At 46.4% G+C, this 26,366-nt stretch overlaps 1 protein-coding gene and 1 long non-coding RNA gene across 3 annotated transcripts in view; both read left to right on the top strand.

Moving 5' to 3' along the window:
* LOC144953063 (uncharacterized) overlaps positions 1-25,494 on the top strand; it is a 33,753-nt gene extending 8,259 nt beyond the window's left edge. The window contains exons 2-4 of one of the 2 annotated variants that reach the window (XR_013640752.1): positions 23,312-23,345; positions 24,666-24,765; positions 25,199-25,494. This is a non-coding gene — a long non-coding RNA (uncharacterized LOC144953063). Of the gene's footprint in view, positions 1-23,016; positions 23,346-24,665; positions 24,766-25,198 lie in introns of those variants that run through there. The other variant, XR_013640751.1, reaches the window with a different exon arrangement.
* LOC144953064 (uncharacterized) lies at positions 1,638-4,714 on the top strand. The gene has a single exon (XM_078883583.1). It carries the CDS (start codon positions 1,667-1,669, stop codon positions 4,334-4,336), a length of 2,670 nt encoding a protein of 889 aa, XP_078739709.1. The 5' UTR covers positions 1,638-1,666; the 3' UTR covers positions 4,337-4,714.
* Positions 25,495-26,366: the final 872 nt, after the last annotated feature.

Below are 26,366 nucleotides of genomic sequence, written 5' to 3'. Positions count from 1 at the left end.
TGTGCCCCTGTGCATTCACTGGCTCCCTGTCCATACCTGTATTGATTTTAAGATTATCTTGCTGGTATTCGAGGCTTTAAATGGACTTGCTCCTCCTTCGATCCATGACCTTCAGTCATATAGTCCATCAAGATCATTAAGATCCTTTGATTGTGCATTGCTCACAAGTCCGACGTTCTAGGCTTCACACTTGGGGATGACGGTGCCTTTGCAATTGCGGCACCTAAACTATTCAACTCCTTGCCCCTTCGAGGTCCGGACTTTCAAAACATTTCAAATCTCGACTCGAAACATATCGGTTCAAATGGCTTCCTCTCTTTAGTTATTTTTTAACGTCCTCTCCTTCTTTCCTTGGTCGATGTTAACTCTATTTTCCACCTTTCCATGCATAGCGCCCTGAGAACGATTGTTTCAGGGTGCTTTATACATTTTAATTATTATTATGAATATATTTCAGACTTTCAATGCCGGCTTGGGGCCATTCGTAGAAAAGAGGCGTTGCCCGATGTTTCTCTGAGCAGAGACTTTGCTGCTATACATTTCCACACAATGATGATAAGCCACTTTGTTGAGCTACTATTTTGATTGCCAGGTTGATTCTGAAAAATAAGTTAATATCTCAGTGGTAGGATGGGACGGTTTAGTTTTATTTGTTTGTTTTTTGGTGATTTGTTTGCCTGTCTTGTACTCTGCACTCCTATCGTGTTTTGTGTAGTGTTTGTTATTGTAACGTTCTGACCCTGTGCCCCTACTGGACGACTGTGCAAAAATAGCTTTATAGCTCATCGGATTCCTTAAGGAATAAATATTCTCGATTTCAGTTGTTTTTGGGAGTATTTCATATTTATTTGGTGTTCTTTAAGTATCGTGCTGATCATTAATACATTAACTCCCCTCTTATCTTGGCACCTGATTGCCTCACCAGTGACAACATCACATTTATCCCCACCTGTATTTAAGAACGAAACAGCAGGAGGATTTCTCCACAAATCTGGCTGTTGCCTGATGAGGCAGGTTGTTGTTGTAATCACACCGGCGAAAAGTAACAGTACTCGAATGGTAAATGTGTGTTGTGGGTTTACTCTCCAATACACAATAACCGGTTTAGTGCTGAACTAGCAACGAATTGACCACTTTTTTTACGTGACAACACCCTGACTGATTGGCCGTATCGGGTCGTGGCAGGTTTAATGACATGCATTTATATGCATGCGATCTAGCCAAAAAAACACGACCATCGACTACATATGGATAAACGGTGGAGGCTCACGATCCTTTCTCCACTCCCCCCCTTTCTCACCTCGCAGTCCTGAGTGGTCATCAAGCAATGGGCATCCCACGCCTCACCGCGTGCCGCCTCCAGCAGCAGCAGCACCATCGTGGCTACGAGGCCACAGTCCTCACCTCTGCCAGCTCCAGCCACGAGGGCGGTCAGTGGATTCCCCTCGTGCCGTGGCTCCTGCTTGCCGCCACCCTGCTGTGGCTGCCCACGGTGCAGGGCTATAGCCTACGGAAGTGCATAGAGAAGCCCCCCGGCACTGTGGAATGTGTGAACGGTGGCATAAAAGATGTTCTGGAGGCTGTATTGGACATCCACAATACACCGCAGGTGCTGAACCTGTCCAAAAACTCCATATCGGAGCTCCGACCAGGCCTCTTCCAGAACATGAGCAGCGCTCTCTTGTTCCTGCGGCTGGACCGCAACCGCATCGCCACCATCCGGGCAGGCAGTTTCCAGGACCTCTCCATTCGAACGCTGAACCTGTCCATAAATCGTATCGGGGCCCTGGACCGGGATGCCTTCAGCGGCCTCTCCGAGCTCAGGTATCTGCTGCTCGACCACAATTTCCTGAAACGCCTCTCGCCTGAGCTGTTTGCGCCCCTCAGGAGCATCCTCAACATTAGCCTAATGCACAACGCGCTGCGCAACTTCCCATCGATTGTGCAGGCTGTCGCCAACCTGTCAAGCCTCCACTCCCTCGACCTCAGCAGAAATTCTATCCAAACGCTCAACATGAGCAGTGGCGAAGGCCCCGTGCTGCCACGGAACCTCAGCTGGCTTCACCTGGCCAACAACTCCATCAGCGCGGTGTTGGTGCCAGCCGATTTCTTCACCACCATAACCTTCCTCGACCTCTCCCGCAATTGGCTGAAGGATGTCAGGGGGCTGCAGAGCCTCAATATCAGCGGTGTGTCCTACCTGCTGCTGGGGGACAACCGCCTCGATGTCCGCGAGCTGCAGCACCTCGACAATGCCCAGCCACAGACCCTAGAACTGCAGAAGTCGGGCTTCAGCAGGCATGGCAGCCTCGAGATGCTATGCAGCTCCCAGCTCATGGAAAGGGTTCAATCCCTGTTCCTCATGAGGAATGGCATCACCAACCTGACTGCGGACGCACTCAGGAACTGCACCGCTCTCCGCCACCTGGACCTGTCACGCAACCACATCCGCTCCATGCAGGGCTACTCCCTGGTGGGACCCAACCATGGCCTGCGCTCCCTGATGCTGGACTACAACCACCTGAACGTGCTGGAGCCGTGCGACACGTGCATGCGGCTGCCCCATCTGGAGGCGCTCTCCCTCGCCTGGAACAAGATCACGCTGGTGCAAAACTCGGCATTTGTGCACGTGCCCAGCTTGCGCTCGCTCATCCTCAAGGGCAACCTGATCTTCAGCATCAGCCAAAATCCCTTCTGTGGCTTGAGAGAGCTGACCGAACTGCGCCTGGACAACAACCTCATCCACGAGTTCCATGCGTCATCACCCTTCGCGGCCCTCGAGAACCTGCAGACGCTTAACCTGAGGCGCAACCGCATCAATAGCCTGCACCGGCAGGTGTTTGGCAATCTGACCCAGCTGAAGATCCTGGACCTGGGTAGCAACATGATCTCGTCCCTGAAGGAGCACACCTTCGTGGGACTGGTGGGCCTGCGGAACCTCTACCTAGATGAAAATTCCATAGGCTGGGTGATGCCGTCTATGTTTGCGGGGCTGGAGTCGCTCCGCATTTTGGACCTGGTGAAGAACATGATCTCGTACAGCACCAGGCTGCTGGACAACCCGCCTTTTGTCAACCTCAGCAACCTCATCACGCTCAAGCTGAGTGCCCAACAGCCGTACGGCATCCAGAGGATTCCGGAGAACCTGTTCGCGGGCCTCCGCCTCCTGGAGAACCTCCACCTGGCCGGGAACCAGATCTCAGACCATGCATCGCACCCGTTCGACGACCTGGTGAGCCTGCGCCTGCTAGAGATGCAGCACATGGGGAGCGGTCTGCAGACCATGAATCGCAGCGTCTTCCACAGGCTCACCAACCTCTCCATCCTGGACCTGCGCAATGTGGGCCTGAGTGCCGTGGATGATGCCCAGTTCCTGACACTGGGTCACCTCAAGACACTCTACCTGGTAGACAATGCCATCGAGAGCATCACCGAGGAGGCCCTCATGCCCTTGGGTGACCTGAACTACCTGGATATGAGCGGCAACCCTGTGGTGTGCACCTGCGACAACTCGTGGTTCCAGAACTGGTCATTAAATAGCCAAGTGCAGGTGGTGGGCCTCTACTCGCTCAGCTGCTCGTCGGGCGAGTCGCAGGGCTCCGCCGCACCCTTTGCAGACTTTGACATGGCCGTGTGCCGCGAGAAGGAGGAGAAGATCCTGTTCTTCACGGTGACGCCGAGCGTGGCGCTCTTCGTGGCGCTCACACTGGTGCACGTGAAGGCGCGCTGGCACATCCGCTACGGCTTCCATGTCTTCCTCGCCTGGTTCCGTGAGCAGCGGCGCCGTGCCGCCGATGGGTTGGCACATGACTATGACGCCTTCATCTCGTACAACTCGCGCGACGAGGCCTGGGTCATGTCAGAGCTCGTGCCACGCCTGGAGCAGGATGGGGGCCCCCTGCCGCCCTACAGGCTGTGCCTGCATCACCGCGACTTCGTGCCGGGCCGCTACATCGTGGACAACATTGTCGATGCCATCTACAAGAGCCGCAGGACCGTGTGCGTGGTGAGCCGTGGCTTCCTGCGCAGTGAGTGGTGCTCTATGGAGATCCAGATGGCATCGTACCGCCTCTTCAGCGAGCACCGCGACGTTCTCGTCACGCTCATCATCGAAGACATCGCCGACCGCGAGCTGTCCGCCCACCATCGCATGCGCCGCCTACTCTACACTAAGACCCATGTGGTGTGGCCCCGGGACGAGGCAGCGAGGCCACTCTTCTGGGCCAAGCTGCGAACAGCGCTTGGGGAGCCCTCCGCCGCCGCCTGCAGGAGGGAGGCAGAGCCCGAGGGCCTACATCCTCGGGCCCGCGTGGCCAGGCCACAGACCTTAACGTAGCGGCCTATTAACGTCTTACTATTTTACTCTTTTTTTATTTTACCAGGTGTAAGGCCCCACTGAGCTATGTGGCTCTTTTATCAGAAGCGACCAGGCTATCACATATGATCACTCAACATAGTTGCTGATATCGTCGTGTGGAAATGTATAGAAGTAGCCAAATACCTTAAACGTGTGGTGTGTCAGGGTCAGGATTGAACCCACGAACTCCTGCATACCAGGCAAGGTACTCAACATCTCCTAGCCATCGCGGCGCCAAAACAAAATAATATGGTGGCTGAAATCAGATTAAAAGTTAAATGCTGTGCTACACATTCACCTCGCAGATCGCAGCTACCCAGTTACAGGTCACCGTGTGCCATCATTACGGATGCCAAATTCAACCTCCACGTGCCAACTAAGCTTGGTAGACTAATGTGAAGCAGCACCCCTCATCCCTTCCCTCCAATGTGCAATTTACATCGGATATGGGGCTCGGTCCTGTAAATGGAAGGTATGAGGGCTTTTGGTTTCACATCGAGGTTGTGAGTTAGTTTTATTTGAGAGCATGGGCGAGTGCTGTGGCTGTGGGGTTTTGCATTGAGGCTGTTGTCAGTGATCGATCTCACTTGACAGAGGTCAACTAACAATGCCGCTGCGGTGGTACTCTTGACGGACGTGTAATTAGGGAACACACTTTTTTTATGATGCGGATGCGAATCGGATATATATTGCAATCGAGCAAACAGAACTACATCGCACGAAGAGGAAAAAGTGGTTTGTAACGGTGGCTGCCTCGGCATAGCACCATCATCATCACCACACAACAAGGCAAGGGAATGCTGCTGGATGATGCTTATAAACGCTACCCACCACGCACCTCTCAGGCTGTGTCCGGCCCTGCATTATGCATCATCTTGCGCGTTATCATGGCCTGTGCTTTACCCCCTGTACTATATATTATTATATCGCGATTTCTCCATAACATGGTGTTCTTCTACTACCGCCACATTATAGGAGAACCAGACTGTACTGTGATTGAAAAGGCAAATGAGGACAGACAGCTGTTGGTAGTCCAGTATCAGTAGTGACAATTCCACGTTATTATGTTCACGGGAAAGGAATATTTCTGTACTTTGTTTGACATTCACAATAGCGAACATGATGCTCCAAGTACTATCTGCACTCATAAGTGGCAAGTAACAAATTGCCAGGCAATGACCATCTCCAATAAGAGAGAGAGCCTAACCACCTCCCCAATAGCATTCTATAAACTAAACTTTTTATTTTTTATTTTACCAGGTAAGACCCACTGAGCTATGGCCACAATTATCACCAAATAAATATCCACATCATGTGGAGATTTATAGCATCCAAAAACTCTAAAACGCATGATGATGATTCAAAATTGTAAGGTAAAAGCGAAAGACCTGGAGAAAAATCCACACAACCACGGGGAGAGAGACGCGCAAACGCCAAATATACAGCAGGTGTCAAGTTCGTGATTGAACCCACGAGCTCCTATATACCAGGTGAGGTAGTTAACATTTGCTAGCCACCACGGCGCCTTGTATTACCATCACCAAGTATCCCACTAACAACATTGTGGTGAAGTCACGTGACTTTACCGAAAGAACCAAGAATATGAATCCCTGCAGTCATGAAAGCTTTAAATAAAAATGTAATATTGTGGTGGTCACCATTGACAAAAAAATCAACTGGACCAGCCATACAAACACCATGGTCACAAGAGCAGATTGTAGGCTCGACATCTTGCGGAAAGTGGCACAACTCCCCTTTGATTACCAAAAGCCTCCGCACCATCGACAAGCTAAATAGTGTAGAGTGGCAATGGAGTACTCAATACTTGCCTAGGTAAGTGCAGATTCCACGACACTGAAGAAGCTTTGTCGAGAGTAGTCGACTCACGAAAAAAAATTACTTGGCACCTCGTCAAACTAAGGGAGTAAATCAACTTCCTTCATCGTCTGCGATGTTGCACAGTCGAGAACGGCTCGCCAAGGCAGCTCCGTAAGCACCTTCCAAAACTTACGACCTTCACCACTCAGAAAGACCAAGGGTAGCAGCAGGAGCAGCTCGTGTGGAAATGCCACCACCTCTACGATTCCCCTCCCAAGTAATTTCTTAGAAAATTTTCAACTTTTTTTAAACAGCTTTTTGTCTTTAGTTTGTCTTCCCCCCACCTCCGATTAGCACAGTTGCCTCCGTCTGGTGGTGCGAAAGAAGTTCAACAGACATACATACGTACAAGTTGCACGTCGTCCGGACCTGGACATATGGTGCCACGGAGGTGAGATGTTTAACTACCTCTCCTGGTATGCAGGAGGTCATGGGTTCTATCCCGACCCTGACGCCTATATATTTTGAGTTTGTGGTGTCTTTCTCCCCATGGTCGCGTGGATTTTTCTCCGGGTCCTCCGGCTTTCCACATTCAGAAACAACAGCACCACGTGTTCAGAATATTTGGCTGCTATAAATTGCCACATGACAAGCCACTTCGCTGAGCTATTATTTGTGATAGCCAGGTCGCTTCTGACAAAAGAGCTACATAGTTCAGTGGGTCTTACCTGGTACAATAAAAATAATAGTTAACACTTCAATAGTTTAGTTTATGTATCACCACAGCTCCATTGTCGCATAGGACAGTCCTCGAACTTCCTTGCTAAACAGCGTTGTGGTAGCAGGCACACCACAAAACAAATTTTGAGGCAATGCGCATACCCGTTTTAGGTGACGCACGTTTTGTACACACCCGTCACCGTAAACTAAACCGGTTATGAAAAGCAAGGACATATAGAAAGATGTCGAGCAGATCTGCTGACCACAAGAAAATGTTGAGGAGGGGAGGGAACCCAACACTGCACTCCCCTTCTAAGGGCAACCACTGAATGACATTAAAGCGATTTATTTACTTCCTCTTTTACCAGGTAAGGCCTATTGAGCTGTGTAGGTATTTTTCAGATGATAGCTCCACGAAGTGACTCATCATCACGTGGAAATTTATAGCAGCTAAATACTCTAAACGGATGTTTCTAAATCTGGAGGGAAAAAAACGTAGTCAATTAGTTTACTAGTTCACCATTAATCGGTTGTGTTGGAGATTAAAACCCATAACACACATTTACAATCTTCATTTGAAGCTTTCGTGACTGCAGGAATCCATACTCTTTGAGTATTTCGGTAAAGTCACGTAGGTAGAAAAAAAACATCACCTTGCCATGCATAGCATGTGTTACCAAAAAGATTTCCAAAATTTTGGACAAACACAAGATCCAGATTCGATTCAACACAGTACCCAAAATCTGTGATTTGATCCCATCTGTGAAGGATGGGATTCCTGACATGCAATACCCTGGTATCTACAAACTAAGTTGTGTCTGCGGCAGCAGTTACATTGGGGAAACGAAACGACATGTCTCGGACCGTGTTCGCGAACACAAGGCAGATTTGAAACACGGCAGAACCAACACCTCTGCCGTGGCAGACCACTGTTTTAACGCGGTGGGCTCACATGATAGTTTTTTTCCGAGACCAAGGTACTCTGCAAACCTTCGGGCTACCATCAAAGATTTGTCCATGAAGCCATACAGATATATAAACACGGACACAATTTCAACCGAGAAGATGGGTACAAACTGAGCAATCATTTGAAGGACGTTATTAACCAGTTTAGGTCATAACTGGCTGTGATGTCCCCTTCCTGCCCGCCTATGTTAGCAGCTTCTCTCGGCTCTCTGAGTCACATTCACTAACACAGCTTTTCTATCTCCCTGCCACCGTTTATCTATGCCCACCCCCTCTCTCTCTTCCTGCGCCCCCCCTCTCTCTCCCCCTGGCACTCGCGCAGCTCCCTTCCCTATCTCTGCCCCACCCCCTCTCTCTCCTCCTGCCGCCGATCCCTCTGTAAATTGCATCCCCACCCGCTCTCTCGTTATGGCAGCCCCTCAATCCCCCTCTAGGATTATCTGACGCTTGCTAGTCTTCTGTTTGCTAGCCTCACACTTATGTAACCCCTTGCTTGTAGCATCTTTCTCACCATTCTTCGCCTGATGACGGATGCTTGTATTGCGTCCGAAACGTCGTGATCTATTTTTTTTCTACCTACGTGACTTTACCGAAAGACCCAAAGAGTTCACATTTACAATTCAACTACCATAATATTTCACTGATGTGGGTTTACGCTCCAGCACAACAGCTAATTTAGTGCTGAGCTAGTAACGAATTGGCTACGTTTGTTTATGTGATAAACCCCCTTACTCAATGGCTGTGTCGGGCAGTGGCCGGTTTAACGAGACATATTTACACCACTTAACCCCCAAAAATAAACTTTTTTACTGCATAACCTGGTTAAACACTTTGAAAGGCTTATGCATGAGCTCTGTGTGCCTGTCTGTCCGTCGATATATTTTGACTATGTTAAGGTAAACTTGAGTAAATCTGTTTCGTTGTTATCAGGGACTAACCTCTGGCCAAATTGATTCAAAAGGTATTTCTCAAAACGTGAAGACAAACCAGAGCAAAAGGTACTACTTACAAATGGGAAAATTTATTTTGCCCTGAACAGACAAACATGTCTGGTTTCACTTACAGCTACACAGTGACCATCGCAGACAACAAATACATCGGTTTGTAAAGCATTATATAATCCACTAGCAGGAAGTGCCCGGCATTTCCCTAGCGAAAAATGCAGACACACATCGACTCGCACACACATCGACTTATACACACAAGCACACGGACGTAGACAGACACACATGGTGGCAGACACGGACAGGGACTCACATGCACACCTTGACCTAGAGGCAATTTAGAATATATAAATATAGATGAAGGTAAATGGTAGTAGTCAGCACACAAACATTTTAATTGTAATATTTGCGAGGTGATTCGTTAAAATTAATGGTTCTATCAACGTTAGTTGACACAAAAAAATAGTAGACATGTCCAAGGGTAGTGTAAAATATTAGGTGTGAGTACACAAAAATAAGTTTGAATATTTGCAAGGTGCTTTTTTAAATGGCAGCTTTCTATGTACGTGAGTTTAGCGAAAGAAGCAATGAATGGAAAGAATAGTGTTCTGCACAATAACATTATGAATTTAATAAAAGGAAGATGAGTATGTGTAGTGGAGACGGTGAGGTAGAGGCAACACGGTATATTTATTTTTAACTAACAGCAACTCCCTTAACACCCACTAGCTAGGGAGGTATGGCCTCCGGGCTAGTGTGACCTAAACACTGCCCTGTTCACTCCCAGCCCTCCGGCTCGCCATGTCCTAGGGGAGGCTATCTGACCCGACCCAGCTAAGGTACGGGTCCTGGCCACTGGTCCCAGCTCGGCCCGGCCCTGAGAAGGACGTCGGGCTCGAGGTCCCAGGGTCCTGACTGGGGAGGCTATCCTGACCCGACCCAGCCAAGGTACGGGTCCGACCACTGGTCGAAGCTCGACCCGGCCCTTACAAGGGCAGCGGGCTCGAGGTCCCAGGGTCCTAGTCTAACTGGTCTTCAGTCTTCGTAACTCTGCCCTCAACCTGTGGAGAGGCCTGGCTTTTATACACCTCCCCAGTGTGTCAGCTTCTGGCCACGCCCCCTTAGGAGTTCCAGAAGGGTGGGGGTCCCAGGGATCCCAGAACACCCCGCAGCCCCCTCCCTCCTGGGCTGGGGATTGTAACGATCTCCCCGCCGGTATGAGGTACCGCCCCTGATGGGCACTGTCCGCCATTGCAGGTCAGCGCTACAAATGTGCGTACGCGATCTGACGCTACATATGTAAAGAAGAGGTTTCTGTCCACGTGGTTTTGCAACTGAAATACATCTCTTAATAATGGCGAAGGTAAGTAAGCAATATTATATGCGCCCAAACTAAAACAAACATTGTAATATTATAAAGTAATCAAGGTGAATATGAAATTAGCAGGTTTATATGTACATGAGTTTAGCGAAAGAAGCTAGGAGGAGAAATTATAATTTTCTGCACGTAAACTTTTGTAATGTAATGTTTGGAAGGTGATAATTTAAATCATAAGTTGCAATGTACTTGAGTTTAGCAAAAGACGCAAGGAATAGAAATGTCATTTGTCTGCACACAAACAGTATTAATGTTATATTTGCAAGGTGGTGATACAAAACGTATATTTCCATGAAGGCGAGTTGACAAATTAAAAAAAAACGACCAAGTGATTTTCTAAATATTAGTTGTGAGCAGTCAAACAAAAAATGTCTGCACACAAACGTAGGTAATGTAATATTCGGAAGGTTATTAAAAAAAAACGGGGTTGCTATCAAGGTAAGGTTAGGGAAAGAAGAAAAGGATATTGTGGCTAACATTGGCATGGTGAGGTCTAGTCCCATGCAGAGCCCTCGGCCTCGCCTAGATTTCCCAGCCGGCCGAGGTGTGAATTTGGCAGGCTGGGGGCTGGGCCGCTCCCCCGTCCGTGCTACAATAATACAATTTAAGCACTATAATAATAATATCTAGGGGCTCTATAGTAGTTTGATGACGCATTGGGTTAGACATAACGTGTTGTGTGCTTTTGCTGCATGTGTAACGTGAATGAAAATCTGTGCCGATCGTGTGTGTGTTGCTACCTGCGGCGATGGCGCGTGTGGATTGCTAGGGGCTAACCTAGTGGATGTTGTGCGCAAGTGCAGCCTGCTGCGTTAGCACTCCCCGAGCGGCGAAGGGAAGTAAATAAATAATTTGACAACTAAATATTTAAATAAAAATAAATCGCAAAAAAACACTGTTCTTTAAAGGTAACGGACAGGAAAACGGAATAGCGCTTGTCCACCGTGGGGCTTACGGCGTGGTCGCTGGCAAAGGTTTTTTTTACGTAAACCCCACCGTTTGAGAGCAAAATCCCTTGCAAGTGCATGTGCGCAGACAGACAGACGGACAGACAGACAAAAATGCCTTTTATCGGTAAGATATGCATAATTGTTTTTATACTTTATTTGCAATAAAGTCGAGAAATTATCAAAGCCCCTTCCAGCAATGCCATCGGTGCTAAATTGCCTTATGCAATGTATGTTACGTTGAAGTTTTTTCACACCATACATTGCCAACCATGCTCGTCGAAATACAGTGGTACCTCGGTAAACGTCGTTAATTCGTTCCAGAAGGTAGGACTTATACCGAAAATGACGTAAACTAAACTAATTTTTCCCATAAGAAATAAAGGGAAAGGAAAAAATCCGTTCCAGAGTATAAAAAATTATATTTTATATGTCATATTATACATTAATGGGGTTGTATAAAATAATTTAGACACTACTTATTACTAAAATGCATACATAAATTAAAATAAATGCATAAATAAATTAAAATAAAAAAAAATAAAAAATTACGTCACTTTACCTTGCTGAGAGAAGTTAAAATGACAAAAAAACACGTGGAAATTCACAGAGAGTTATAGCAAGAGTTGTGCACTGAACGAGATCTACAGACAGACTGAGGAGCGGCGCTTTCTTTCAGTCGTGAACGGGGCATACGCAGGTACGCGGTGACTCATCCTGGCCCATACAAGTTCTAGCAAGCGCGTCATATCCCATGCAAGACATCGTATCCCAAGACATTTTTTTCTCGTCAAAACACGACGTATACCAAATTCGACGTATTCCAAAGTGGTCGTATACCGAGGTATGACTGTATATGTTGAACTTCTTTTGCACCATACATAGCGAACCGTGCTAATCGGAGGTATGTATGTAGACTTTTTTTCGCACCGAACGTAGCCAACCTAATCGCCTGTAGCCCACGTGGCTCGTAAATACAGTTGCGAAATGTTTATATAATTTTTTTCATATCTACATTTGGCCGCGTGATCGAGGTCCAAGGTGCTGCTCGCTCTTATCCGTGGCTTGTTTGCCAACCCCACAGGGGCTCTATAGCCGTTCTATTCACCCAAGTGAACCTGCTGATAGCGGCGAGGTGCCTGTAATCTCGCATCACCAAAGGCAACGACCCCCCGTGTAGTCTTAACAGACTGTTGGGGAAAGTTATGTTAGCAAGCACCAATGAAGGCCAAAACTGTGGCACAAGACGGGGCAGTTTGGACAGCACCACGCCTTTTGTCCCCCGAGTGGTGATGATTTTTTACACACCACACCAGGTACTTATTTGAGGCCTAGTCGACCTAGTGCAGGCCCATGTCCGGTTCAGATAAAGACTATCACTGGTGTTGGTCGCCGGGTTCGTAGTGCAGCGCACTAACCGCTACTACCCGACCACTCCCCACACACACACAGACAGATGTGCACACACACACATGGAAAGAGCCACAGATAACTACACACACATGTACTTTCACCCAAGTGCACACGTACACAGATTATATCCATACTAGCGGTAAGTACCCGGCGTTGCCCGGGGGAAAAAGACAGACACACACATCGACCTACACACACAGACATTGACCCACACACACAAAGACATCGACTTACACTTGGATATACACGGACGCGCATACACACACTAAATATACAACAGTTATGTGTCTGCAGGTATAGCCAGAACGTTCAGGAGGTGTATAACCTAAGCAGCATCACCACCACTATCACCAAAAAAACTAATATCCCCCGTATAGTCTAAACAGACTCATCTTCTTGGTTCTTTCGGTAAAGTCACGTAGAAGGGAAGTAATAAAATAATAAAAATAAAACATAATAAAATGAAATAATTCTCACGACGTTTCGGCTACAACGCAAGCAGCCGTCTTCAGGTGAAGAATGAGAATGAGACACTACCAAGCTAGGAGCTTATATATAAACTGGGTTGGAGGTGGAAGAGCGCCTTAACAAAAAGAATGTGCATATGAAGAGGAATTTAGCATATTCATGGGAAATGCGTAGGAGGTGGGCGGGGGGGGGTTTCAAAGTCATATTATGCCCATGCATTATGCAGGATCAGCAGCACCAAGGGGGGGTGCAGGGAGTAGCATTAACAAAGGAAAGGAATGTTAATGATATGTAGCTGCAGTTACTAAACAACCACGTAGAAAACTAAAGTATAAACTACATAAAAAACTAAAGTATAAACTGCATAGCACCATCAGTATACTTACTATACTCTACAATAAACTGAGTTACTAACAGCAAGTAATACATTACAATTCTACGTCGTAAAAATTATATAATATGCTTCCATCTAAACTTTATTCTCTTACATCACACGAGCATATACCGTACTATATACTGCCATAGATAAACCCAACATTAAATTATATACTGTATTACTATAAACCACCCTATACCTTATACATTTCAAATTAACACTATGTATTATTCTACCCACCCTAATGTGTATCGAAATGGTTTATTACGTCCTTCCAATGATTGCTAAGCCAGAATCCATCTTCTCGGTTAAAATTGTCTCTGTGTTTGTATATGTGGATCGCCTCATGAACGAATCTTTCATGATAGCCAGATGGCTTGCAGAGAACCTCTGTCTTGGAGAAGTCAAATCTAAACAGACTGTTGAGGCAAGTACTGTTAGCGAGCACCATTGAAGGCCGGCGCTGTGGCACACAAGGGAGTGATTTGGCCATTACCACGCCAGACCGCCTTTGTCTCCCCGGTGGCAATGATTTATTTTTCACACTGCACCAGGTACTCATTTGAGGCCGAGTCGACCTAGGGGAGGCCCAAGGACAGGTTTATACAGTCTCTACCACCGGTGTGTTTTTGTCCGTGAGCTCGCCGGGTTGTTGGTCGTAGATCAAGTGCCAAGACACCTCTACCTCAGTTTAACACGTCGTAGTAGGCTTTCGTGACCAATAATATCCGTAATAAAGTTTGTATTTTTATATGTGGGGTTAGATCACTTAAATATACCTCTACCTTAATAGACATTGGACTGGCGGTGGGGGGTGATTTGTCGCATTTATAGTGGGAGGCTTAACATAGAACAAAGTCTCTCTATCACCAACAACCTGCATTTGACCAGCATGGTGAAGTATGGTAAAACAATTCCTGGCGACTGACGCGGCGTGAGGGAGGTATTCATCAAATAATAATTAAAGGTTAACGCGGTCGCTTAGAATACGATTCGCACTGGATCGCATATAGTCGGCTACAGAGAGCACACTTTAAATACTGTACAAAAGACAAGGCAAACACACAAGACGACATCCTGCGAAAGCTCACAAATTAAAAGTGGGGGGAGGCGGACACATTAATCCGCTCTGTGGCTGAGTGTGCACGCTCTAACTGGGGATGCTCAACCCACAGTAAACATGTCGACAACACAATTTTAAATGATACGTGCAGAATCGTAACGGGGTGTGCCTAAGTGCCACCCCATGTTCCCTGCCTATATTGCACTGTGGCATATAGCTCCTTAACATGAGGAGTAGAGGAGACCGGATAGTCCTAGAGTGGGATGTCCGCCATCCGTTACGTGACCATCGGCGAGCACCACCACCCTTCTCTCATCGAGTAAACAGCGCCTTGTGCTCCACTGTAACCACCCTGACACCACGTCACCGGAAGGATGCCAGAACAACTTCCCCCGTGGAAAAAAAGAATGGGGGGAAAAAATCAAGTGTCTGGTTCCAATTCCAAATGGCTCGCACATGGTGGAGGCTAAACAGACTGAAGACGGTGGGTTCTGGGTTTCGGCAGAGATGCAACTCTTCCCATGGAAATCGTGGGGCTTCTTACAAACCACACGGATCATCTCCTAAAATTTCCCCTGCAACAAACACAATGTACTGCGTCATCAAGATTTGGCAAAAAAATAAAAATGGCAACATCCAGAAGCCGGTGGTCTGTGCAAGAATATTGGGGGGAAAGACCCATGGTAGAGGTTGAACAGGAGACACCGACGATTAAGAAGAGTGAATGGGTTGCTTTTGCACCACCCTAGTGGCCAAAGCTACGAACTGGTGGTACCCCCTTAATAACTACCACGATGAGATGTTCCCGAAAAGAACAGTGTGCCAAAGAACAACAACACATTTAAAACACGGTTAGATTTTTTTTATGAAAAGATTTCATTTTACGTTCCGCATTTTATTTTTTATTTAATCAAGAGCACAGTAACGTAATATTTGCAAAAGAAGTTCGTAGCTACTGAGAGGAGCTGTTGTTTTCGTGGCTGTATTTTTTGCGAAAAGACAGGAGCGACCCCCTACAGCGTTAAATGTTCGAGACCGTGTGAGCGTAAGGGGCGTCCATAAATGACGTCACGCACCTAGGGGGGGGGGTCAGACATTTGTGACGATGTGTGACGAGGGGGGGGGTTTGAGAAATGTGACGTCACATCAAAATGTGCAACTTTAAATAAATATAGAATTGTTATATGTACTGTACGTAATATTTAACACTGAAATCAAGCATAGCTATATTCCTTTGGTATTTCAGTAAAGTCACGTAGATAGGTTCAAAGAAGATAACAAAAATAACAAGAACTACAACGTTTCGATCACAACACAAGCGATCGTCATCAGGAGGAAAGAGGAGGAAAGCTGCTCAATGCAGACTCTTTTGTTATCTTATTTGAACCTATCTACGTGACTTTACCAAAAGACCCGAATAATATTAATTCCTGCAGTCACGAAAGCTTTAAGTCAAGATTCAAGCGTAGCTACTTTTTTTTGTCACACGCACGCGGTCCCGATCGCTGGACTAGTTACAGGTTTTTGGAGCGGGTTTTGCCGGATTGGGCTGGGACCGCCGGATAATGTTGGAAATCGGATAATCGAATGCCGGCAAATCGATGATCAACTGTATTGGGAAACTCCACCTGACCGTTTTCCGCAACACCCCCCCCCCCCTCCCATGAGCTGATAATGATGTCGTTACGCCGTCGCTTAGAATGATACAACGGTTGAACACGCAACTGGTTCGAGTTTCAACTCCATGTTGTTTTAAACCATACAGATGTGATCTCCAGAGAGCCAGGATGATGGGTCTCATTGTCCAGTCTCGCCCATTTTGGGCTCTCCACCCGTTCAAAGCTTAATATCAGGTGAGCGGCTCCGCGCATCGGCGCTCTAGATCGAATGCTGCGTCTGATTGGGAATAACCCCGGGATCATCGAGGTGTGATGGTGATGATGATCATTTTTTTTCAATAAATAATCGGCGTTACACCCTTTCTCGCAGTAGCACAGGAGTGGTGTTCAGGTGTTCAAACGCCAAATGGACACCTATTATTGCAAGGCATTGAGTCTGTGTAGCCCTGCTCTCCCCCTCGCAAGGATTAATGACGGGAGGGGAGAGACGGGGCAGACCGGCCACATCTACATCAAGCACACTTCATGCCGTGGCAAAATATGGCAACAAACGTTCTAACCACCGAGTGACACTGATATTTGCATTGTTTTTGTACCGTTTACATTTTGGCGTTTTCTTGTCTCAGACTGGTAGTGAGACAAGGCCATAACAGAAAGTGTATCTATCTGGTGTAGGCCAATCTGTTTCAAAGGCAATGCATACGTAATTAGCAGAGCATGTTTCATTGCATGTTATGCAAAGACTATTGTCATCATACATTGCCATCATCATCGCTATCACACCGCCATCAACTTCACCATAATCTACGCTGCAACAAACACGACAAGGATCATATCTATTGAACCTTTTTTTTACTGCCGAGCTATAAGTGCCCTGATATTTGCATTTCCTTTGCGCTGTTCGCCCTTTGGCGTTATTCTCTGGTCTGACACCGGTAGGGTGAGAATGCCATAAAGAACGCCGTCTCTGGTGGAGGCCAAACGGGTTCAAAGAGAATGCGTGCATTATCAGAGCAAGTTTGGTTGCACGTTTTGCAACAAGTCCTGTGCGTGGTTAATGCAGACTTGATTTCTTGCAAAAGGTGTGTTGTTTGAACATCTTAACACCTGTTTTAATGCCAGAAAGTGTATAGCCTATTATTATTCCAAATAGGATGTTTTGTTGTTGGACAGCCTGCCTCGAAAGCGTGCACTCGTAAGAATGTGTTTGTAGAATTCCATATTGTCGTAAACTGACATTGTGGTTTTGGTGTATATGTATAATAATAGGCACATTAACTCTGGATGTTCGATTAGTTGCATTTACCAGTGTTGTAAAGAAGATGCGTGTTGTTGATACGGTAAAAGTGCAATACAACCTGACCGTCGTGCGCATTTTAAGTCAATGGCATGCGTGTACAGTACGTAGAGATTGCATCGCTTACCGACGATGCTCACCTGACGTGGTGGACACTCAGGTGGCACGGATAGAGTCGGGGGTGGGGGGGGACATTTGAACCTTATGGCGGGACCCCGGGTTCCAGAATAAACGGAAATCTAAATCGTAATTAATACAAGATTTTGACGACTCCATCCCACCGCGCACATAAACACCGCGACCCACCTGGTGCGGATCATTCACCGAGCACCCGTCGTTGCCAAAATTTGCCGTCGTCGAGAGGAATAGATTGCCGTATCGTTCCCCTTCAACAGACATAAAATGACGTTGCAACGCAGTTTATGTGAGAACTGGGGCTTATGGGGACCCCGAGGGTCCCGCCATAAGGTTCATTTAAGGGATTGGAGGGAGACATACAAAATGGAAAAGGGGCGTGGTAACGGAGGTCGGTTGGGGGGGGGGGATCCGTTAAGAGAAAGTGAGAATGTGATTGGCTGTAGAGGAAACGTGGGTCAAGGAACCTTCAAGAAAGGGGGCTTGGGGGATATATATGTGGTGGTGGGTTGGGAGGGAAGAACGAGAGAGCTCAACAGGCTTGGAGTGAAGTGAGAAGACGCGTGCGTGCGTGCGTCTCGTGCCTCAGGAAATAAAGACTGGCTTTGTTGAAGACTGTTGTGTCGGGTGTGTGTGCCACCAGCCATGGTGCAAGTTGAACATCGTCCGCGCCGCACGTTTCCACCCGTTCTAATCGAAGCCCTCGCGGAGAAGGACAAAAGTGTTGGGGTTTCTGGTTGAGCCGTGTAGGGGTAGGAGGAACACGCATTGATCAACAGGACACAAAGAGACGATGATAGTAAAACACTGACAGACAAGCACTCGGGGACACACGTCGACGTGAAACAAATAGGCAGGCGGACACACATACATCGAAGTTAATATAATAACAAAGATTCCCCTTATAACCTGTCCAGGCTGTTGGGGCGAGTGCCGTTAGCAAGCACCTATGAAGGCCGGTACAGCACACGAGGGGGTGGGTGGCCAACACCACGCCACGACACCTTTGTCTCTCCAGTGGTGATGTTTACGACCGCTCCCCCACATACCAATTAAACACACAGAAGCACACGCACACACAGAGACAGGCACACACAAACATTAAGACATATGAATACAGACACGTACAGGAACACAAATACACAGAAACATAAGGTCAGAAACACACATAAACACAATGACAGAAACACAAAGACAGAAATACTCACAGAAACATGCACACATAAATATAAAGACACAGAAACACGGAACACACGCACAGGAACACAAATACACAGAAATATGAAGACAGAAACACAGAGAAACACAAAGGCACAGAAACACACGCACATAGAGAACCATAAATACACAGAAACATAGAGAAGCACAGACAAAAACACACATAGAGAAACACAAACACAAAGACAGAGAAACACACAGAAACACAAAGACACAGAAACACGCAGAGAAACACAGACACAGAAACACAAAGACACATAAACACACACACGCACTAACCACAACAACTCCCCTCTTCGTACATTGGCTCTCAGTGATTCGTGACGAGGCCTGGGGGAGGGTAGAGGAGGAGGTGGCGGGGGGTGGAGAAGGGGGCATGGGGGGTGGAGGAGGGGGCATGGGGGGGGGTGGAGGAGGCGGGGTGGAGGAGGGGAGGGAGGAGGGGAGGGAGGAGGGGGAGTGGAGGAGGGGGGGACATCACGTGGCCATCGAGGAAGGTGCAGGCGGGGCTGGGGGGGTAGAACATCACACGAAGGGATTGTGTAAATTCCACATTTGAAAGACGACAGCGAGCCCATACGGGGCGGCGTCTGACCTGCGATGCAGACGCACGCGCATAGTGAAGATCAACAGACATCCATTGCTGAATGTAGGATACATTTTATTTTTGTTATCTTCGGTTCTGTCGATCTGCAGTGACGGTACAGAGAACAACAAGGTTGAGGAGGAACATAGACGCGCTACCTCAAAACAAAATTAAATACTTTAACACACTTTACAAATATAACTTGTGTTTCCAGGTATAAGGCCCCACTGTGGGCTATATAGCTTTTTTACACGCTTTTATTTGACTCTGTTGTTCTTGTCGTATCCTCAAATCTTGTAACTCAATTTTAACCCACTTCCCAATGTGGTATCGACTGCAAACTTGGTATACTTATGTCATACTGATGACAATACTATATTATATCATACAATATATATTATTAAACATTATTTTTTATATGTTATGTTTCGCCTTGGCTCTAATTGTCCACGCTCAAATCACGCTGGCTATTAATCACCACGGTCCGTCGGTCCCTTACGTTGTGGCAAGTTTCGGGGCCACTTCCTGGAGTCGTGGAGTCCTGCCATTACTAGTACGGTACATTTCATTAAAGCGTGTTTTAATAAAAGTATTTTAAAATATTACTTATTTTAGAAGCCAATAGGTCATCACAAACGATAGCCCAACGAAGTGTGGCTGATATCATCGTGTGGAAAGCACAGCAGCCCAAAGATTCGCAACGCGTGGTTGATGTCGATTCTAAGTGTGGAGGGGGAAAAACCGGACGACCTGGAGAAAAAAAAATCCACGCGACCACGGAGAAAGAGAGACGCAAACTCCAAATATACAGCATGGATCGTACCCACGACCTCCTGTATACAAGGCGAGGCACCCCAACCAAGCCACCTACAGCATTATTACTATTTCGTGTAGTGTATAATGTAGTGTAAAGTTACGTGATATATCGTGTAGTGTATAGTGCATTATATCGTGTAGTGTATTGTGGTGTACTATATCATGTAGTCTATAGTGGTGTACTATAGTGTGTAGTGTATACTATATAGTGTGGTGGATAGTGGTGTACTACATCGTGTAGTGTATACTATCTCGTGAAGTGTAGTGTATAGTGTAGTGTATAGTGGTGTACTATATCTTGTAGTGTATAGTGTAGTGTAGAGTGGTGTACTATATCATATAGTGTATATTGTAGTGTAGAGTGGTGTACTATATCATGTAGTGTATATAGCATTCCGAATGCGCCGCGCGATGCCGGCGTGCACAAGGCTGATCACCCCCCCCGCCACACTAATCTCAAATAGCCACTGCGCACAATGAACTTCTGATTGTGATGTTCAGCAGGTGTCTGTCACCACACATTGACAGGAGGGTGTTGAATTTTGTGCGGCTGTTGACAGTGAATGTGAGCCCCACCGAGCTACGTAGCTCTTTTGTCAGAAGCGACCTGGCCATCACAAGTGATAGCTCAATGGATTGGGTCTTTTCATCATCACGTGGAAATGTAGAGCAGCCAAATACTCGAAGCTCAAGTTTTAAACTGCGGTGCTCAAACACCAAATAGATACGTGTTGGAAGGCATCAAGTTCTGCATTAACCACACGTACTTGTGTCAAAACATGCAAGTGTAGTGACATATGGATTCACTATGGTGTTTAGCGCCAGCTACTGTCAAAAGAGTGGAACTGTACGTCTTGAGTCTCTTTCCTGCACCAGTGGATATGGCATGGAAGCGGGCCCTAGGGGGCATAGTTCTGGTGAGGGTCGGAGAGAGAGAAATTGAGGACGTGATACTCTGCGTGAACCCGAGAGGGCACGTGACCGGGGCATGGTAGCAAGGGGCCCCAAAAGGGTGCTCGAGGGACACGTGATATAGGCCAGAGCCTTCTAGTAGGATCTAGAAGGGGGCATGGCTGAGGGCTGAGCCAGGCCACACTCAGGAGCATAAAAGGGCAGTCCCGAGAGGGTTATGGGCTTTCTGTTGAAATGGAACCTGTTGGTGCTACGTCTCTTCGATCCTCGGTCCTTGGTCTTTGGTCTTTACGCTCGGCATCGTGGGTCAGGCAGTGTGTTACTGACTGACCCGGTTATGTAATTAGCCAGTTGTGATCTAGTTAACCGCGTAGTTATCACCTAGATGTAGAACCAGTGTACGTTATGTAGTGACCCTGTTGGGGTGTTGTAATAAACCTGTTGCCTCCAAGTTCGAGTGTGCGCCTCAGTCGAACCCACTACACAAGCAAGTATCCTCTTATAATGTAGGCATTGTTTTTTAAACTGATTGGCCTACACCAGAGACAGCCTTCTTCATGATCTTGTCTTACCACCGATGTTATACCAGATAATGTCAAAAGGCGAACAGTACAAAGGAAATGCAAACATCAGAACACTTGTAGCTCGGGTTGAACCTTTATATATATGGGATACCTTTTTTTCTAGTAGCAAAATTATGAAAAAATTAGAATAGGCTTTCGGTAAAGTCACGAAGGTGAAAATAAAATAATAATACAAATAAAAATGAAAATAACTAAGTTACTGGGAGTAGCTACAACAGACAGGACCCTAGCTGGAGTCCTCGTCCACATGTTGGTGACTTCTTCTTGGACGTAGAACGTAGATCGTAGATCTTCAGATGACGATAGCAACGCTGAACTCCGGTCCATGTGCGGGACCCCGGTTTATATGCTGCTCAGTCGTGGCTGGCCCCGCCCTTGGCCACGACCACCTTCGAGAAACCTCTCGTCGTTTCTCGACCCTTCCCGTAGGATCTCACCCTGACACGTGACCACCCCCTAGCCCCCACCTGGGGCCCCTGTGTAGATCTTTCTGGTCACTTGCCTTCCAGGGTCAACCAGAGTACCATGGCCAAGGGTAACCTTATCCCATGGCTGACACTCTCACACTTCCTCCTGTAGGAGTCAGCACAGCACGCCACACGTGGTGCCACTGCGCTATTCCAGCGCTGACCGAGCCCCCCCCCCCCCAGGGCTGGTACTACACCCACCTATGGGGTGTCCGCGATGACAATGCATCGCACGCCGTGCCTCGCTAGAGCCGGCATTACACAGCGACATACACGATGTCGCTACATACGTGATGTCCACGATGTGAGTGCATCTCAGACCGTGCCGCTCTAGGGCTGGCACCATACAGTGACATCCGCGATATCACGACACTTTCATTGTCTTTGTACTATTCGCCTTTTGGCATTCTTTGGTCTGCTAACACTGGTGGTGAGACAAGGCCATAAAGAAGGCTGTCTCTGGAGTAGGCCAATACGTTTCAGAGACAATGCGTCAGTGGCGGCTTGTCAATAGAGGGCGCTGGGGCGCCGCCCCCATCAAGATTCAAGAAATATACATATACAAAAATTATATAAAAATACATAAATAAAATATTTTTTTCATACGATGTGCCGGCTGGTAGTAAGAAAAGCATCAGCATTTAATAAAAACTGGCTTTAATCGGTCAACTATTTTCGATGTTTTTCAATGTGTTTCATGCGGGACGCCGGACAAATGGATGTCTATGTGAGACTTTAAATTTTCGGACAGCATGTGACCTGAAGCTGGTCTCTAATTGGTTTCTTAAAGATTCTCCTCAGGGCGCAAGTCGTTGCGTCCCTGGCCAATCAGAATTGGATACATGTTATTTTATCCAATCTGATTGGTTCTCGTCACCTGTCATTCAACTTTACGCTCTGGGCCACTACTGCGAGTGCGCAGGCGACACCACTTCGACACTTGCTAGGCTGATCAAATTTTTTGTGTAAACAATGGCAGCAGTTCATCCAAATTCTGTAATTTATTTACAAAAAAACCCTTTCACAAGGCTTTCGCTGGAAGAAATAAAAAAAGATAAAGGATCTCGGACCGGACCAACCCGATTTACAAATCCAGCAGCAGGCCAGTGACAGAGGACGAAGCTACACACGAAGCTTCACCCGCGCTTGTTATGAGAAACGGAGGTGGCTGGCTGGATGTGATGTTAGCAATTCTCTTTTTTGTTTTCCCTGTCTTTTATTTCAAAGTGTCGGCACTGAAGTTTTGTGGACAACGACGGGGGTAAGAGACCTCAAACATCTCTCTGACAAATGCAAACGTCATGAAAGTAGCCGCAGCCATATTGATAATAGCATGAAACTAACGTTTTTGGGCAGAGTTAGCATTGCTGAACAACTAGATGAAGGCTACAGGATTGGTATTAGAAGGCACAACGAAGAGGTGACAAAAAATCGACACATACTGTCCAGGATAATAGACTGTGTGAAATTTTGTGGAGCATTTGAGTTGGCGTTACGTGGCCATGATGAGAGTGAGAGCTCAGATAACCCCGGTATATTTCGCGGGTTGGTGGATTTTGTTGCCTCTCTTGATGGAGCATTGAAAGAGCACCTTGACAGTGCTACTGTATTTAAGGGAACGTCGAAAACTATACAGAACGAGCTACTGGACTGTATGTTGTCTGTTACAAGAGAAGAAATAATCAAAGAAGTCCAGACAAGTAGTTTTTTATCAATCCAGGCAGATGAAACAACAGATATTGCCACACAGTCCCAACTTGTGCTTGTGCTGCGCTACATCGACGACAAAAATAACGTGCAGGAAAGATTTTTTGAGTTCATCCCTCTGCAGTCAGCTACAGCTGAGTCCATTGCTACTGCACTAAAAGAGCGTCTTGCTTCTATCCTTCCTAAGGATCAGAAAAGTAAGCTCATCTGCCAGGCACATGATGGGGCCAGCGTGATGAGGGGTGCTACTGCAGGTGTTCAGAGAAAAATACAAGATGTGTACCCAAATGCCCACTACATTCACTGCTACGCACATCAGCTCAACCTGATAATGCAACAGGCCACGTCTCACATATCCAAGACGAGAATATTTTTTTCTAACATTGATGGATTTGCCAGCTTTTTTTCTAAGTCACCCAAGCGGACATGTTTTCTGGATAAAGTGGTTGCCCATAGACTGCCAAGATCCAGCAACATCAGATGGAACTTTCATAGCCATGCCATTAATACTGTTTTTGAGCACAGAGAGGATCTCATTCACTGTTTTGAGAGCATACAAGACTCAGGTGACTTCGAGCCCAATACTGTCAGAGAAGCAGGAGCCCTGGCCATGCTACTGGAGGATGAGGATTTTAAGTTCTTTCTGGAACTTTATCACCACATCATGCCACATGTAGACTTCCTCTATGCCAAGCTCCAGAAAAAGAACATTGATTCAGTCCATATCAAAGTGAGCATCCAACAGTTCCAACAAGAAATACAAAAGATCAGGTAACTTTATTCCTGTAATATGATCATTATTTGCTTTCTCTTTCATTTTTAACTCTCTTTATCCTTTGCCAAAATTATAATAAATTATCTTTGTCCTTTGCAGAAACTCTCTCCACTCCATTGGTGAGCAAAGCAGTGGTTCTCGTCCAGCAAAGAGGCGCCGGGCGCTCAGTTCGGAAGACCGTGAAAGGATTGCAGCAGAGGTGAGTTTGTTATAGAAATCAGTCAAAATCCCATTTTACATTATTGTTGTGCTGCAGAGATGTCCTGCCTACATATCATATTCTACAGACTCAAGAAAACATTTTTAGTTTGGTATAAATCCTAACAAAAATCTTAATTTTAATATACAATAGCATCCCAAAAATAATAAATTGGCAACATAAAAATAAATGATCAAATGAAATTTGAAGCCACCAAAAACTACAGTCTTGTATGGGACAAAAACTCAAATGGCTCTATTTTTCTTTTGAAAGTAATTGCAACTGTGACAATTAGTGGTCTACTCCAGGCTACTACCTTACATTTATATATCTATTTGTTTAATTATCTCTATAGGTCTGTGACACAATCCTGGGACACACTAGGGAGCGTTTCTCCTTCACAGACCACCTTGTCTGTGCCACCTTGTTGCAGGGGGACAGGTTTGATGAGTACAAGGATACCTTTCCTGAAGATGCATTGAGCAGCACCATGAAAGCGTACCCGATGCTCAGTGGAAGCAAGCTGAAGACGGAGCTCAGTCTCATCTACAGCAAGGAAGAGTTCAGAGCCTGCCGCGGTGCTGTGGACCTATTCCAGCTGTTTATGGAGAATAATCTCGAAGAAGTCTTTTCCGAAACTGTGACTCTCCTAAAAGTTATCATTACCACACCCATGACCACGGCTGAAGCTGAGAGGTGCTTCTCAACCTTGAAACGAATAAAAACTTTTCTCAGAAACACCATGACCCAGGAGAGGCTGAATGCACTGGCATTGCTGTCCATGGAAAAGAGACTTGTTACGGAGATGACTGACTTTAATCAGAGAGTAGTTGAGAAATTTGGTGGCCAGAAAGAAAGAAGAGCAAAATGTATGTTCAAGTAGGAAACATGCTTTTTGGTACTTTGGTCTGAAATGTATATAAAAGAGAAACATTTATGTTCAAGTAGGAAACATGCTTTTTGGTACTTCTTTTGGTCTGAAATGTAAATAAAGATCATCAAAATTTATATTCAAGTAGTCAAAATGGTTTTTGGTACTGCTTTATATTTATTTGCCCCCCTCAATAAAATAAAAAAAATGCGCCCCCCCAAAAATAAATATCACCAGCCGCCACTGCAATGCGTACATTATTTATTTGCATGTTTTGCCAAAATTTGTGTGGTTAATGCTGACTTGATTCCTTGCCAAAAGGTATCATCTATTTGGTGTTTGAACATTTTAACACAAGTTCTGTTTTATTATTGCCATACATGGTAAAACCTATTAAATGTATTTATCTGGGAATCGTCTTTTAATACATAGTGTATATGTGTCGATGCACGTGTGTTATGTATGTGAGTATACATATTGGGGGAGTGGTAGTGTGAGCGGTTAGCGCACTGCGCTATGAACCCGTGCCACCCGAGTTTGATTCCCACTCACGGCCACTAACACCAGTGACAATTACCTGAATCGGCTCTGGGCCTCCCCTAGGTCGACTTAAATGAGTAACCCGGTGTGATGTGTAAAAACATCGCCACTGATACAAAGGCGGACGGGTGTAGTGATGGCTTCCCACCCCCTTCGTGTGACGGTCCGGCCTTCAGAGGTGCTGCTACTC

Source organism: Lampetra fluviatilis, chromosome 72, assembly GCF_964198595.1.
Source record: "Lampetra fluviatilis chromosome 72, kcLamFluv1.1, whole genome shotgun sequence".
NCBI lineage: Eukaryota > Metazoa > Chordata > Hyperoartia > Petromyzontiformes > Petromyzontidae > Lampetra > Lampetra fluviatilis.
This window is presented reverse-complemented; position numbering and strand designations above follow the sequence as displayed.

Excerpts from the sequence above, each read along its gene's own strand:
- LOC144953064 (XM_078883583.1), top strand. The coding sequence starts at position 1,667 with ATGAGCAGCGCTCTCTTGTTCCTGCGGCTGGACCGCAACCGCATCGCC.